At 38.5% G+C, this 16922-nt stretch overlaps 1 protein-coding gene across 1 annotated transcript in view; it reads left to right on the plus strand.

Moving 5' to 3' along the window:
* Positions 1-13099, plus strand: part of myo10l1 (myosin X, like 1) — a 65668-nt gene extending 52569 nt beyond the window's left edge. The window contains exons 22-39 of the mRNA XM_084127953.1: positions 336-387; positions 1604-2398; positions 3768-3891; positions 4071-4314; positions 4688-4783; positions 4862-4955; positions 5039-5094; positions 5592-5734; positions 6104-6298; positions 7263-7420; positions 7535-7658; positions 8309-8606; positions 8695-8902; positions 9029-9165; positions 9253-9376; positions 9640-10119; positions 10922-11113; positions 12006-13099. Of these exons, the coding sequence (XP_083984079.1) occupies positions 336-387; positions 1604-2398; positions 3768-3891; positions 4071-4314; positions 4688-4783; positions 4862-4955; positions 5039-5094; positions 5592-5734; positions 6104-6298; positions 7263-7420; positions 7535-7658; positions 8309-8606; positions 8695-8902; positions 9029-9165; positions 9253-9376; positions 9640-10119; positions 10922-11113; positions 12006-12110 (3625 nt within the window). The 3' untranslated portion in view covers positions 12111-13099. The remainder of the gene's footprint in view (positions 1-335; positions 388-1603; positions 2399-3767; positions 3892-4070; positions 4315-4687; positions 4784-4861; positions 4956-5038; positions 5095-5591; positions 5735-6103; positions 6299-7262; positions 7421-7534; positions 7659-8308; positions 8607-8694; positions 8903-9028; positions 9166-9252; positions 9377-9639; positions 10120-10921; positions 11114-12005) is intronic.
* The last annotated feature ends 3823 nt before the right edge of the window (positions 13100-16922 follow it).

Consider the following 16922-nt stretch of genomic DNA (forward strand, 5'->3'; position numbering starts at 1 on the left):
ACCCCTGAAATCACCATGAAATCACCATTAGGTGATTCGCTTTTCTTTTGAAGTTTCCAAAAAAAAAAAATGCAGGGTTTTATTTAGTCTTATCTTGCTTCAAACTTTGAAACTTTGCGTCATGAATATGCAGTATATGTTTAGCTGAACTTTAAAATGCTGATTGCCTGTAATTTTGTCACGTAGCTTTTTCTTTTTTTCTGTGGAAGCCCATTTCCATCACATTAAGCCCGGGACACATCGGCCGATTGGCTGTCTGGCAATGTCGGGCTGTTTTTGAGCGTCGGATGACTTTTTTTTCGGTGTGTTCTGCACCATTGGCTCTACTCGGACAGCGGCAAGTTTTTTGGGGTTGATTCAGCATGTAAAATTGGCGTCAGGCTGTCGGTGAGAGAGAGGACTCTGATTGGCACCTGGGCGAAACTTTTCATAACATGAGCGGAGTGGAATAAAGAACGTGATCAGAATTATTGATATTCAAAGTCAATTCAAAAGCATGCACTGCTTTGTTTACAGTTTGTACATCTGTAGCCTGCAGTGTCAGTTTCCCTTTTTAAATGACGAATATAGACAAATATTTCTGCAGAAATAGACAGTTATTTCCTTTACAAGCAGGCACAGAATGCGCACGCGTGTGTTCAAGCGAAGGTTTTTTGCCCCGACGCGAGGCGACAACACAGTTGGCTTTCATCAGGGCTAGTTCTTTGGCGTCGGTTTGGTGTGGCCCTACCTTAAGAAAAAAAATTTGGTAAATCATAATTATGACATAAAAAGTCACAATTGTGACATATATGCTATATGCTAATATCAAAATATGAAAATAAAGCTAAAATTCTGACAAAAAGTAAAAAGTATGTGAAATATGAATGACAATCTTGACTTTTTATGTCATAATTGACTTTTTATCTCATAAATTTGACTTTGAGTCAAAATTTTGACTTTTTATACCACATTAGAATAAAATGCTCAAAATGATGGCATACTAAGTTATATTTAGGACATAATACTAGCGCAGTTCAGACCAATCAAATTGTCAGGGCGGGCTTTATATGATGATGGACAGATGATCAACAGTAACGTAATCATCTACGTCACCAAAGAGTGCTTGGGTTGAATTAGTTCACAACAAAGATGACTGCTGCTGGAGAATTGAGATGTGTAGATTCCGCCATCGCATCTGTTATAGAAGATATCGACGACAGCGCATTCATTTTAAAAGAGGAACAGAGAACCGTGATCAAGTCATTTGTCGATCGGAAAGATAAATGAAGAACATACATCACTTACTCCGTTGTTCTGATTGGTTGTAGGTCTATCCAATTGAGTGCAGAGGCATTTTCTTTCCTGGTTCGGTTGAAACATGCCCCATAATCATAGCCCAGTGGAGCAGTATCAGACTCATATTCTGACTAGAATCTGAGTATGACGACGTCAGGCTAGATACGTGCAGTCAACCTGTCAAATCATAGATTTTTTTCAAGCCTTCTGACATTGAGTCTAAAAACCTGTCAGAGTTGCAGACAGGTAGTGTGAAAGTGTTTGTAATGTTTGTTTTTCTCTAACCAGTGTTCCTGTATCTTCCCTGTCTTCTGCCCTCCTTTAGTCTCCACGCACTGCTGAGGAGGCCCGTCAGATGGAGGAAATTCTGCGTTTGGAGCGAGAGATTGAGCGTCTGCAGAAGAAAAGAGAAGACGGTGTGTCTATGCTATGTGAGAGCTCGAAACAAGAACTCCGATTGCGGCGCGATGCAGAGGTCCTGCGCGAGAAGAAGAAGGCTTCCCGTGTCGCCACTGAATTCCTCGAACTACTCAACACCGGAGGTCCAGAAGTCATCCCTGGTGATCCTAAACAACCTGTCTCCAGACCGGCAGCCGCCACTGAGGAAGAGGTAGACGAAGGCTTCCACGCAGAGGAGGAGTGTATACCCCTTCCAGAGATCCCTCCTCCAGCAGAAGGTCCAGTGGATCAGGAGATCTTAGCCACTCTGCCACCTCCTCCTGCCGCTTTCGCCGAAGGCACAGTAGCTTCATCTGCACCCAATGTTCCACCTGGGGCTCCGCCCCCACCTCCTCCCCCTCCTCTTCCTCCACCTCCTCCCCCTCTCCCTGGCGAAACCAAAAAGGAAGATGGAAAGCCTGAAGAGGCTAAAACGGTTGAAGAGGAGGATGGGAAAAAGGAGGGTGAGGACGTAGACCGCACCAGCAAGCTGACCGCAGCGGAGTCTCTGCCGGACACAGAGGAACCCATCTACAGCGTCCCCGGGGACGGCGAGTCGGACTATGACCAAGACGATCTTGAGGATGGACAGAGCAGCATTGCGGCAACAGACACAGAACACGCACGCAAGTCCACCTGCACCAACGCAAGCCAGGAGTCCTACAACCGCAGTTCAGATTCAGTGAGTTTTGTAGAGAGAATATGCACACGTTCTAAAGCAGTGGCCCTCAGCGTGGAAGCTGGGGCCCAACAGAGGGCCACTGCAGAACTTCGAAATAAGTCTTTTTTTTTTTTTGTCTAAAATTATTTAGATTTAGTTAATATCATAATTTTAATTAAAACGATGAAAAACACAAATAACAAAGACATAAAACATCAACAAAAAAAATTTTGTTTATTTATTTTTATTACAACAGAATTACAAGAGGTAGAAATTAGCAATAGATAGGAGGGCCTTCAAATATTGTCTTGGACAAAGGTGGGCCTTGGCGTCAAAAAGGTTGAGAACCACTGTATGGGACATGTAATTCCTACAGTGTCCGTTTGGATCTTCATAATGGTAGCCCAATTAAAGGAACAGTTCACACTTCTATTCCTTAAAGTTAGCTACTAAGTTTTAAGTTAGTAAGTTAGCTAGTGTTGGGTTAACATACATATATTTGAATACTGGAACAAATGCTGGATAAACATGTTATCTCTTATTGTGTAGTTTGCAATAAATGCCAGATTTGTGTCATAACCATTCTTTAGGGACAGCCAAGCAGTAAAAACAAGACTAGAATCACATCGTGTATAAATGTGGTAATTGTATAGATTATTTTCTGTCTTAGCCAAAGACTGTTTACATACCAAGACACCAGTATTGCTATGAATGTAAGAAACTGCAACATGCAAAATGGCAGCTCTATAAATACAAGTTCTGCCTTCTAAATAAAACAGCCAGTCTCCAATTGGTTAAGATATGGCATCACTGCAGTTGCTTTTAGAAGCATATCAGATATATAATGATAAATATGCTATTTAAATTTGAGTTTGGCCAGCAGTCTTGGAAAATTCAGTTTTTTTCCCTTTCAAATAGATAGGAGTTGGTCTTTAATGCCTGAAATATCTGCCCGGAGACATTGCAAATATGTCCGCCAAGTGAACTGTCTTTCTTTGAAAGGAACTGTGTCTTTCTCATCCTTCTTCTGGACCAAAATACTGTCAGATTAAAAAACTAATGAGTGCAAAAATAAACTTCACACACACAGAGGTACTTTCCAGGACAATCCATATATAAGTATTTTTTTGTTATACTACTAGTAGTACTAGTTATAAAAACAATAACCCCAACAGAAAACATTCTACATTTTTACAATTTAAAAAAAAATTATTTACTTTATTTTTATATCGTTTTTACAAATGTGGATATGCCCTTATGTCCCCCAAAATAGGTTTAGTCAGATTTAGCTCACTTCTGGGTATATATTAGTCCCCAAAATATGAGTAATTAGGTTCACGCACATGCTTTCCCACTGGCTGATCATTCACTCTGTCTGTCTCTCTTTCAGTATGCTGAGAGTGATGATGAGCATGATGGATACGTGGACACAGATGAGGAGGTATCCAATGGTAAAGTCAACATCTTGAATGGGAACGGACCTCCGTACTTCCACAGTTACCTTTACATGAAAGGTAAGAAATCAAATTATTCAATCTTTTATACAAAATTAAGTCCCTAATGCAATGCCTCAACTATTTTGACTCCAAGGCCCCCTATTATTGTCAAATACATTATAATGTAATACCATCTTACAAAAAACAGCTTGGACAATGCTGTTCTCATGTTTTTGTCTCTTCTGTCTCATCCACAGCTGGGTTGATGATCCCGTGGCGCAGGCGTTGGTGTGTTTTGAAGGACGACACCTTCATGTGGTTCCGCTCTAAACAGGAGTCGTTAAAGTCAGGCTGGCTGTACAAGAAGGGAGGCGGACTTTCCACTCTCTCTCGCAGGAACTGGAAGATGCGCTGGTTCGTTCTGCGTGACTCCAAGCTCATGTACTATGAGAATGACAGCGAGGAGAAGCTGAAAGGGACAATTGACATCCATTCAGCCAAGTAAGTTTAAGAGAAATAGGATTATTGTGGTATCATTAGGACAGTGTCAGATAGGAAAACACTTTTTGTGATTGTTGATTATCTTACATTTACATAAAATGTATGCATTTGGCAGACGCTTTTATCCAAAGCGACTTACATTGCATTTCAAGGTACACATTTACATTCTTATCATTTCTTGCTTTCCCTGGGAATCGAACCCATGAGCAACCCATTACAAGCGCCACTGCTCTACTCTTTGAACTATATGACTTACTTGACTCTTATGACTTCTTGCCATTTAGTTTTTATCAAAAAAGCCTTATAGTACAGTTCATTCAGAAACCCTAGATCCATCTGAAGTTTTATCTAGTTTTTGTTTATCTGTTTTTAGGGAGATTGTGGATAATCATGAGAAAGAGAATGCTCTGAATATTGTGACAGATGAGAGAACATATCAGGTGTTTGCCGAGTCACCAGAGGATGCCAGGTACAGTATTCTGACAATTTTATACCCATGTGTTTTTCGTAATTGGACCAAATTGCTCTCCCTCACTCTTTCTCTTAGTGGTTGGTTTACCGTGTTGAGTCGGGTCCAAAATGCCACACCAGAGCAGCTACTGGAGATGTCACATGAGCAGGCCAACCCAAAGAACGCTGTGGTCAGTGTCCTCAGACTTCATGCACTTAACCGTTAAACCACCTTTCTTTTATGACAACAATGTTTTTTCTCTCTTTCTCTCAGGGCACACTGGATGTTGGATTGATTGATTCAGTTTGTGCTTCAGACAATCCTGACAGGTGAGTGTTGTCTTTGTAACAGAATGCTAGAAGATAGCAAAACTGCTGAAATTGCTTACAGCACTTAAAGTTGATGTGTGTTATTCTTTCAATTTTAAAATACTTCCTCTTATCCAAGCATAACAAGCAATGCACTAATTTCACATTTCCGGCATTCTCAGAAGCAGAAGCCATTATAGTTGGGTACATTTCTATAGTGGTGAATGGAAACTACAACAAATATAATTTTTTGCATTCATATTTACTAACAATGTTAATAATTGTGGAAACATGTCATCACTATGAAAAGGGTTAATAATGAGTAAGCCATTTGTTGGTTTCTTAAAAAGTTCTTTGATGGTATCAAAATATCAATATTTTAATGCTTTTATTACGCTAGTGGAGCAGAAATTACACATTTCACCTTTAACCTTTAAATTTGTACATCATAATATCTGAAGATATACAGTATCTAAAGTTTTTTTCATCTGGTGCTAACACAACTTCCTTCCGAATAGGCCCAATTCATTTGTGATCATCACAGCCAATCGTGTGATCCACTGTAACTCAGACCTGCCGGAGGAAATGCATCACTGGATTAGTCTCCTGCAGAAACCGAAAAGAGACTCCAAGAGTGATGGACAGGAGTTCTTGGTCAGAGGTGTGTTACTCATCTGTAACCTGAATTTAGCTACCAAATCTAAGTGTACATTTTATGTGTGGATGATTGGTGAACGTGATTTTACCAAGTACAACATGTACTTGAATCAACATCTTTGTTGATCCTGGAAGAACGTTCCAATCAGTCATTCAGATTTGAGGGACAAGTTTACAGTTTATATCAAGTTTTGGCTTACATGTCTTACTTTGCAAAATCATGGTGACCGTGGTGGATTAGTTATATTGGGTAGTTGGCATTAAATGTCCATGAGCCTTATTGTATAATGGACAGTGTATACTGTTTTCTGTAACTTGTGACCATTTCTTTAAACTGTGCATGTGTGTGTCTGTGCGTCCTTTCGTGACACAGGATGGCTCCACAAGGAGATGAAGGCGGGGGCCAAAAGTTCAGCTCTTAAGCTGAAAAAGCGCTGGTTTGTCTTGACTAATAACTCGCTGGACTACTTCAAGTCGTCTGAACGTAATGCATCTAAGATGGGCACTCTTGTTCTGAACAGCCTGTGCTCTGTGGTCCAGCCTGAGGAGAAAAGGTTTAAAGAGACAGGTGAGTATAACTAGTTAAAGCCAGTTAAATGTATAATATGGAATCCTGGTGCATGATACTTGTATCATAATTTGAGTAAATCTTATGTTTGAGCAAAGTATGTCACACATTTGATTCACCATAGAAGAAGCAAAAAAGAATAGTTTGAAATTATTGGGATGCATTTGCTGTATTGTTTGCAGTCTGCCATTAGTAGCAATTACAGACTTTACTTTTAAAGCTAGAAAAGGCCAACGAAATCTTTAGTATTTTGTTTAAATAATTTAAATTACACTACTTTAAGATTTGTTTAATGTTTTTGAAAGAAGTATTTAATGCTTTTTTAGGCTGCATTTATTTGATAGAATACAGTAAAAACAGTAATATTTTGAAAATGATTACAATGTAATATAATTATATATTTTTTAGTTTAAAATGTAATTTATTCCTGTGATGCAGAGCTGTTATTTCAGCAGTCATTACAGTCTTCAATGTCACATGATCCTTCAGAAATCATTCTAATATGCTGATTTGATGCTCAAGAAACATTTCTGATTATTATCAAAGTTAAAAACTGTCGTGCTGCTTAATGTTTTGTGGAAAAAAGTTTGATACTTTTTTTCAGGGTTCTTTGATTAATAGCAAGTTCAAAAGAACAGCATTGATTTAAAGTAGATTTTTTTTGTAATAATGTGAGAAAGTATTTACTGCCACTTTTATGCTTGCGTGAATTCATTTATTTTAGAAAAAAAGAAAAAGAATCTTACTGACTCCAAAACGTTTGAATTGTAAAACATATATAATCTTACTAATAATCCTAAATTGATGTCAAATATAAATATTGAAATTGTTGGTTATATGCCATCATTTTGCATTAGTTTTGAAGATTAAATATTATTAGACTATTATTAGTATATAAGTTATGCATGTTTTTCTTTCTATAAACTAAGTAACATGGTGATGCTGATGTCTGATTTCACTGCAGGTTATTGGAACATCATAGTTCATGGACGTAAACATTCATACCGTCTGTACACCAAAATGCTGAATGAGGCCATGCGCTGGGTGTCTGCCATTCAGGGCGTCATCGACAACAAGGTGCCCATTGAAACGCCCACCCAGCAACTCATTAGAGACATCAAGGTAATCGTTTTTAAAAACATAAGTTTAGTCTTTGCACTCACGGTCAGAATGAGTAAAACTGTTGTTTATTAAAAATGGGACATACATTTCTTGCCTTTTCTGACATTTGTATAGGAGAACAGTGTTAACTCTGAGGCTGTGGAACAAATGTATCGAAGGAACCCCATCCTGAGATATACTCAGCATCCCTTGCATTCACCTCTTCTGCCACTGCCCTACGGAGAGGTCAGCGAAAGCCGTGAGTACCTTTCATCAGCTGAACACACAGAAAGAGACGGAAAAAGTTTATGCTGTTTATTTTTGTGCCGAGTAGCCTTTCGTGTTTGTACATCACACATGTCAAACTCGCTACCGCTACCTCATTTCATGTGGCCCGAAAGATAATTTTATTATTCTGTGATCTTGTCGTATTTCCACCTCATTTCATGTAGCCTGCAAGTTCATTTCTGAAACGTATGAACGAAACAACTCAGTTAGCACTTCAAAACCAAGTGCGTGACATGATGAACTGATAAATTCAAATCAGCTCAGCACCTGACATATATCACAACTAACATGATAATTTTAAAAGTGTTTAAATCACAAAATACATTTACTTACACATATTTGAGAATCTTAATATCATATCTTGCAAAGGAAAACAAAGGAATAAAAACGTTTTAAGTGACAAGCTTAATCACCATGCAAATAGGAATGTGATACAGTATATACTTCTTTCAGAGCAGAGTTCTTCATAAAAACAATAGACTATTTAAAAATTCCCATTATGAAATGTATGGAATTTTTTATTATCATCACCAAACCATGAGTTTTTATACCTACTGTACATAATATGATTAAAGAAAAGAGTCATCTTACTAACTTACTACTCTCTCGCTCTCTCTGCAGTGCAAAAGGCGAAGGGTTACGGAAGCCTGCAGGATGAGGCAGTGAAAATCTTTAACTCTCTTCAGGAGATGGAGATAGTTTCAGACCCTGTTGCCATAATTCAGGGCATCCTGCAAACCTGCCACGATCTGAGGCCACTGAGAGATGAGGTGTACTGTCAGCTGATCAAACAGACCAATCACGTGCCCCAACCCAACAGCCCCGCAAACCGTGCACACTGGCACCTGCTCACCTGCATGAGCTGCACCTTCCTGCCCAGTCGTGCCATTCTGCGTTACCTTCGATTCCACTTGAAGAGGTAACAGAGAGGCATGCTTATTAAATAGCATCTTGGGGTCTCAAAGGTAATTTGACAAACACTATGTCTTTTTTATGAATAAACTCAGGGTTAGAGAGCGCTACCCTGGCACTGAGATTGAGAAGTATGCCCACTTCATTGGTGAGTCCCTGAAGAAGACAAAGACCAGGGAGTATGTGCCCTCTCAGGAGGAGATCGCCGCCCTGCTGATCAGACAGGAAATGACAACTACTGTGTACTGCCATGGAGGAGGGTCTTGCAAGATATCCATCAACTCACACACCACAGCTGGAGAGGTGAGATGAAGAGAGAGGTTTTTTTTATCATTTTAACATCTCTGCTTAGAATTGTAAAATTTTATGACACAGCATGCCCTAAGAATTAGGATGAAAGAGATCTTATTTGTGCTTGTTTGTGTGGAGGTGGTGGAGAAGCTGATTCGTGGTCTGGCGATGGAAAACAGCAGGAACATGTTCTCTTTGTTTGAACACAATAAGGTGGCGAGCCGGGCCATTGAAAGCCGCGTAATTGTGGCAGATGTGCTCGCGAAGTTTGAGAGGTAATGAAAATGTGACCGTTCATATGGTGTATTTGATGACTGACTGTAAAATGACTGAGGCTCATCTGCACTGCTTTGCTCTTTCAGGTTGGCAGGCGGTGAGGAGGAGGAGGAGGAAGGGCCCTGGAGGCTATATTTCAAGCTTTATTGCTTTCTTGATGTGGAAAGCATGCCCAAAGAGGGAGTGGAATTTGCCTTCATGTTTGAGCAGGTGAATTGCAAAAATATATTTTATTTTGCCTATATATAATCTATATTATATAAAAATTGTATTCACTTATATTCGGTACATTTCAATGCAAAAATAAAACAAAAATATTAAAGCAAAAAGATAATTTTGAAGTGAAGATTTGCTTCAGTTGCATGTTGTGATACAGCAACAGCAACTTTTTTGGTTCTAAAGTGATAGTTTTTTTTTATTATTATTATTTCATTTCCCCTTATCTCTCCCTCTTTTTTCACCATCTCTCTTAGGCTCATGAGAGTCTCATCAGTGGTCATTTCCCAGCCCATGAGGAAACCCTTCAGCACTTAGCAGCCCTGCGACTGCAGTACATCCATGGCGATGTGGCCCGTACGCCCTGGAGCCTGAGCAGCGTCTACCCCGTAGGACGACTTCGCACACGCATCTTCCAGTCCACTAAAGCAGGGGGTGCCGGAGTACCCGGGGCTGGTATAGCAGGGCCGGGAGCTCACACTTTGGAACGCCGGAAGACCAACTTCCTGGACGGAACGCTGAGACGCAGCTTCAAGACGGGATCGCTTAAGAAACAGCGTGTGGAGGAGGAACATATGCTGGAGATGTTTGTAAAGGAGGAGATGTCAGCCACACTGACCAGTGTGCTGGAGAAATGGAGTCGTCTACAGGGCATGCCTCAGCACCAGGCCATGCTCGGTTACATGACCATCATCAAAGAGTGGCCGGGATATGGATCTACACTGTTTGATGTGGAGGTGTGAATAATTTCTTTACGGCTCTGGGCCTGTGGTGGGGTTACAAAAATCAGTAAAGGTTCTCTGAGTATCACGGCTATAACTACCATGTACATTGTAGGGCCACCATAGTGGTGAAGTGTAGGGTTTATTGATAGATGTGTCCCCCAATAGTGGTCAACAAATATTGACTACTACTTTGCTACATTATTTTAAACCTATCACACTACACTCAGAATTCAAAAGTGGTAAGTGTAAAAATACAGTAAATACAGGATTTCAATCATGACATCAGAGTAGTTTTGGCATGCTAATGAATATAGGTAAGGCAATGTTAATGTATTTGGTCTTAGCAGACCAGACTTGCTACTGCCATTAGATACACAAACTGTGAACATGTATTATATACTGCATAAATAGACATATATAAATCCTGCAGCAGCTCTAGGCAGGTGGAGCTGGAACTAGCCAGGACTAGCCAGCTGTGAACACTAAACCATACTATTTAAATGTCTGCCAACTTTACCAGAAAAATCATGTTGAATGGCCAACTTCAACAGTTAAATTTTGCGTTTGAACAGCAACCAGAACAGCACTGAGCATCATAAACCATAAGCCTAGTTATGGTAAGGGTTTACATACTGCACACATAATCCATCATAAACCAAGATTTATGAAATTCAGACTGGTCTAAGCTGCTTTTTCAGCAGGGATATTTTCAGATCTTCCACTATTATGAGAGTAGTCAGTAAGGCAATGTCTCAGTAATGTTAATTGACATTATTAATTGCATGTGTTTGTGTTTTTATATATCTGTCTGCAGTGTAAGGAGGGTGGCTTCCCTCATGACCTGTGGCTGGGCGTCAGTGCTGAAAACGTCTCTGTGTACAAACGGGGCGAACCCAAACCACTCGAAACCTTTCAGTATGAGCACATTGTTTTCTTCGGAGCACCTCAGCCTAGCACATACAAAATCATTGTTGATGAAAGGGAGATGTTCTTCGAGACGTCTCAGGTAACACGCTTCTGTGTCTCTGTTATCAGTGCAGAATGTTGTTAAATTGCTTGTTTAAAAGCTTTAGGAGCATGTAAGTCTTTTGAGGATGTACACTACAGTTCAAAAGTTTGGCGTCTGTAAGATTTGTTTTTGAAAGAAGAGACCTATGCTCAGGAAGGATACATTTATCAAAAATACAGTAAAAAACTGTAATATTGTGAAATAATATTACAGTTTAAAATAACTGTTTTCTATTTAATAAATTATAAAATGTCATTTATTCCTGTGATTGCAAAGTTAAATTTTCAGCATCATTACTCCAGTCTTTAGTGTCACATGATCCTTCAGAAATCATTCTAATATGCTGATTTGGTGCTCAAGAAACATTTATTATTATTATAATGTTGACAACAGTTGTACTGCTTGATATTTTTTGTGGAAACAGTGATAAGTGAAAAGAAAGTTCAAAACAACAGCATTTATTTGAAATAGACTTTAGTAACATCGTGAATGCATTTACTGATAAATTGAATGCATCCTTGTTGAATGAAAGTTAAAAAATAAAACCTTACTGAACCTAAAATTCTGAACGGTAGTGTATTTAGTGTGCAGGCACTGGACTGTGAAAGCCTCAAGTTCTTTAAAGTGCATCTTGACCTAACCTGTCTTGTTTTATGTAGATACATTTCTGTTCCCTTAAATCACAGGTTAAGTGGCCATATTGTCTTCAACAAAACTCCTAAACCAATTTTATAAACCTATATTACAACAGAAATGAAGATAGCCTCTTACACTAAGTTAAATCTTTGAATCTAGGACTTTTGATTTAGTCACTATATTCCCTTTACTTGTAGTTTTTAAAGGATTAGCATGTGATTTTTAACAAGTGTGTTTTGTTGTGTGCTTTAAGGTGGGTGAAATCACTAAGATCATGAAGGCATACATCAACATGATCGTCAAAAAGCGCTGCAGCATCATGTCCATCACCAGCAACAGCAGCGCCTGGATGAGGTGATCGACAACAGCCAGAGCTCAAAGTGTCCAGCAACACAATGTGACGAAAGTGAGGTATACTACTGACTGTTGATGAATGGTAAAAGAGAAGGAGAGCAGAGAAGAAATACTGGAATCCTCTGTCTGACCCATCCTAAATACAACAGCACACATATTTATTTGGACCAATTTCACCTTTACGAAGCACAACAAAGCCTGGTAACCTGCTCAATGTTCCCACCCCTCACTGCCAGCACTCTGACTTATGACCAAACTTATTTATTTCCTTGCCTCCTCTTCTCTTCTCCAGTTTGTTCCCTTCTCTCTATCCTCAGTTTTCAGTCAGTGATGTTGTACCTATCCGCCAACCACCTACAACTCCATTTACTGGTAGTTTTACTGAGGTGTGTATATTGTGCTTGTGTTTGCGCACACACACACAGGTGTATGCTTTGTGGAGCACATACATTTTGTAAAGCCATGACTGCTGGAGGCTGTTCAGAAAGCAGCCAGGAGAAAGCTATGCGTTAACATTCCCATTGAGCTCAATGGCAGCTGCTAGGCTGGTGCAGGACCCCTCAGAAATACGCGATTTGGTTTCTGCCATCTTTGCTCATGGCCGCTCAGTTTCACTTACAGGTTTTTTTGAGCCATAAATGCCACTTGACATCACTCTCTGGAGCCGCAGGAAAATGACATCATGGCAGCACTGATTGGCTGATGGTGCCAGAAGGAACATGCACAGTCGCTTCAAAAATATTAGTCACTGATAAAACATCTACTATATTATAATGAAATGTGCGCTATTTATAATTTGACTCCAAAAATGTGTAGTTACGACCAGCAGGGGCCACCTGGAGTCAGTCAGCCAATGAGATTGCAGTATATCTGGGGCCGGCAGTATGTTGATATCAGCAATGTGACTGTTCACACATCAACTCATATTTCACACATCAATGCAACAAACGTCCTATTTTGTATTAAATGCCAGAGTCTATAAATACATATGCTAAAGTGTTGCATTTGATACTGTCTAAAATTATTTGTATTTACAGTAATTGCAATGTTTCCGTATTTCATTATTTTGCCAGTTATACAAAGCTTGTGTAACTTTAACTATACCAATGCACAAAAGCATTGAGACCAGTTTGGTGATTGCGAGTGTTCAACAAAAAAGTGTGCAGGTCCTAGGCATCTCTATTCGCTATTACAGACAGAGATCAGATTATGGTTATTAAGTATTATGCTAGTAGAACCAGGTCTGCCCAATGCAAGCAATGAAAAGAGGCCCTGTCAAGTATTAAGCTACAGCATTCTAGATTCAATAAGCATGTATTTGTACTGTTTCAATGCGTATACGCAACATTACACTTATCCAATGATTCTTTTAGAGCCTGTTCCACTAAGACATTTTTTACAGTATTGATGCAAAAATTTGGAGCCCACTCTATGCCAATATTTTCAGAATGCAAAGCTAGATATCTTATTTACATACACTAATATTCATAAGTTTGGGGTCAGTAATATCACTGTCTGGCCTAAAAAAGTCACTGTTTGGATTTAAATAGGCAAATGCTTAAGAGTTTTTGAGTGATTGGATCATTATTGCAGTGATTATTATGTTTCTATCATGTAATATGTTTGGCTACAGTTCTTCTAACCCTAATTGATGGAGTGTGTAGCTGTTCATTTCTTAAACATCTATGAAGACACACACATCATGGCCATATTCCAGGATGACAATGTCAAGATTCATCAGGCTCAAATTGTGAAAGAATGGTTGGGAGGAGCATGAAGAGTCATTTTCACACATGAATTGGCAGCGCTGAGTAAAGACCTTAAATTCACTGAAAGTCTGTGGGATGTGCTGGAGAAGACTTTACAGAGTGCTGGACTCTTGCATTGTCAATACAAGATCTTGACCAAAAATGTATGCGCCTCTTGATGGAAATATCACAACATTTATTTCCATCAGGAGGTGCATAAATTTTTGGCTCTTAAGCATTTACCTATTTAAATCCAAACAGCAACTTTTTTTGGCTGGGCAGTGTATATATATATATATATTTGAAAGAAATTAATACTTATATTTGTATACTGTATTTATGATCAAATAAATGCAGCCTTGGTGAGCATAAGAGATGCTTTCAAAAGCATCTTACCGACTCCAAACTTTTGAGCAGAATATATAGTCCTTGCAATAGAATATGTGTCATCATATTTGACTGCACAGAAAAACCAGCACAAACTGAGTCAAGCGGGTCTTTGAATCCTACAAATGTGCATATAAATAATTTTAGGATGTACATAGTGTGCAGGTATTGATATTACACCCATTTACTGGACTGTAAAAGCCTTGTGATCTTTAAAGTGCATCTTGACCATCTCGTAGATGCATATCTGTTCCCTTAAATCACAGGTGAAGTGACCGTCTTGTCTTTAGACTGCCTGAGTCAGCTTGACAAATGACCCTAAACATCTCATTTCACAACAGACATTAAGACACATTCTTGAAGATCTTTGCTCTGATCACAATTTTTATGTTGCTTTCTGGCATTTTATCATGGCCATGGCAATCTTTTTTTGTGTGTTTCATGTCATGATGGAGCTCTGCTGGCATTCATAGCAAGGTTTCATTCCAGAGAGATGACAGACAAAAGACATAACAGAGGACCACAGCACAAAAAGGGCATCATCATCCTCTGGCTCTCGATCAACACAGAATGAGTCCGAGTATGCCTGTTGTTTTTCTTTTTATGTGAGTGTAATCCTGAAGTAAACTGCGACAGTACCTGTGTAATTTTGCTGTTTGATATGCAACTATATTTGTCAGTGTAATGCAAGTTATTTTGTGAATGTGTGTACTGTATGTCTGAATTTAACCATGAATTGAAACCAGGATAATGATGATGGAATATGTATGATGAAGATATTTAGGGAGCTATGTGTATGGGTATTTCTATTACAATATTGTTATGTTATATTTAAGAAACCGAATGGGAAGGGGCGGGTGAGGGTTTGCTGTATTTATCTGTTATGATAGTGTTATAGTGATAATTGGAGAAATGAAGGTGCAGGGGTCTCCCTTTCATGCTGATCTTTCTAGAACCATTACAGCGGATCAGCATTAAAGGGCAGCTTCTGCAGACACTGTTGAATTGTGTGAGCACTGTGAAGAAATGGATAGAAGACGTGACTTGACATGAATAAGTGGAAAAGATTTGAATTTCTTGTGACAGTGTGTTGGTGCACCCAGCTAACAAAAATATGTTCTAAGAACGTTTTGCTAACATTCCCGTTAAGTTATGAAGACCTTATGTATAGAGAAAACATTAAGGGAATGTTTTCTATGTTTTCCTTACCATTATGCAAGTATTATGGGAACATTAATTAAGTAGTTTAACGTTAAAAACAAAAAATGTTTAAGAAATAACATTTATGTGCTAATGTCATGATAGCGTTATTAATGACCAAATAACTTAAAGACCATTCTATTAACATTTCTGAAAAAAAAACTTTTGTTCATAACTTTGAGAGAACCTTGCCAGAACGTTCCCTGTTAACTGGGCATTATGTGTTGAAGTAGTTGTGTGCTAAGAGGAGGTGGTGTTTCAAATTCAAAGCATCCGAGAAGACTCAGGTGCTCCCTTACACTCTGCCTCATACACACATAACACACACATAATCATAGACATACTATGCTCACACACAAAGATCAACATTACACACGCACACAAACATAGCACGGTTGGTTCTGTCTCTCTCACGCATTCACACTGGGGTCCTTGCTCAGCTGCAGGCAGCCAGTACAAGGCCTGAATGTAATTTCCTCATTGCCATTGTTATAATATTATAAATGATAGCTTTCTCGAAAAAAAATAATAATAGTGCTTGTTAAAATATTGAGAGAGAAAAAAAAAATCTTTTGTAACTGGCTTTACAAAATGCTTTAATAAATTATTGTAATTTATCGCAAGTTGTGGTTTCATTTGTATATTTAATACCTTGCATGCTTGACAACTTCTTGTGGTGTTTTATGTTTCATCCACCAGGGGGTGCCAAAACATCTGGTTACGCTTTATATTAAAGGGACAGTTCACCCAAAAATAAAAATGTTGTCATCATTTACTCACCTTCAAGTTGTTCCAAACCTGTATTAGCATAATAATATCCTGTATTCTCTCTTCAACTAAACACAAAATAATATATTTTAAAGAATGCTGGTAACCAGACAGTTGATGGATCCCATTGACTTCCATAGTATTTTTTCCATAGACTGCAAAAAATATTTGTTCCTACTATGGAAGTCAATGGCTACTGTTGATTACCAACATTCTTTAAAATATCTTCTTTTGTGTTCAACAGAATAAATAAACTCATACATGTTTAGAACAACAAGAGAGAGGCGGTATTATGCTACTGACATAAGGGTGAGTAAATTATGATAACATTTTTTGGGTGAACCATCCCTTTAATATTAAGAAAAATGCTTAGCAGCAGATCGTTAATACATGTACAAATAATCAAAATAATTCAAATTATTATATTACTTTTTATTTATATGTTGACGTTATTCTTTATTGAATATTTAAGGATGTTTTTCTAAAAGTCTCGTTCCCACTTATTCTCTTATAGGCTACTTAAGTAACATACACATATGCTATTATACGTAGCATACCAGCACAGAGTAATTTCTTGTTGTATACATGCATACAAAAATAAAAAAGAGAGATTATGGAAGGAAACGTAGGCTCAGTCTATTGACTTTTAATTATTATTATTATAATTATTTAAAACCTTTCACCGTTTTCAGACTAGGGGATTAAATATGCAA

Source organism: Abramis brama, assembly GCF_963993115.1.
Source record: "Abramis brama genome assembly, chromosome: 11".
Taxonomy (NCBI): domain Eukaryota; kingdom Metazoa; phylum Chordata; class Actinopteri; order Cypriniformes; family Leuciscidae; genus Abramis; species Abramis brama.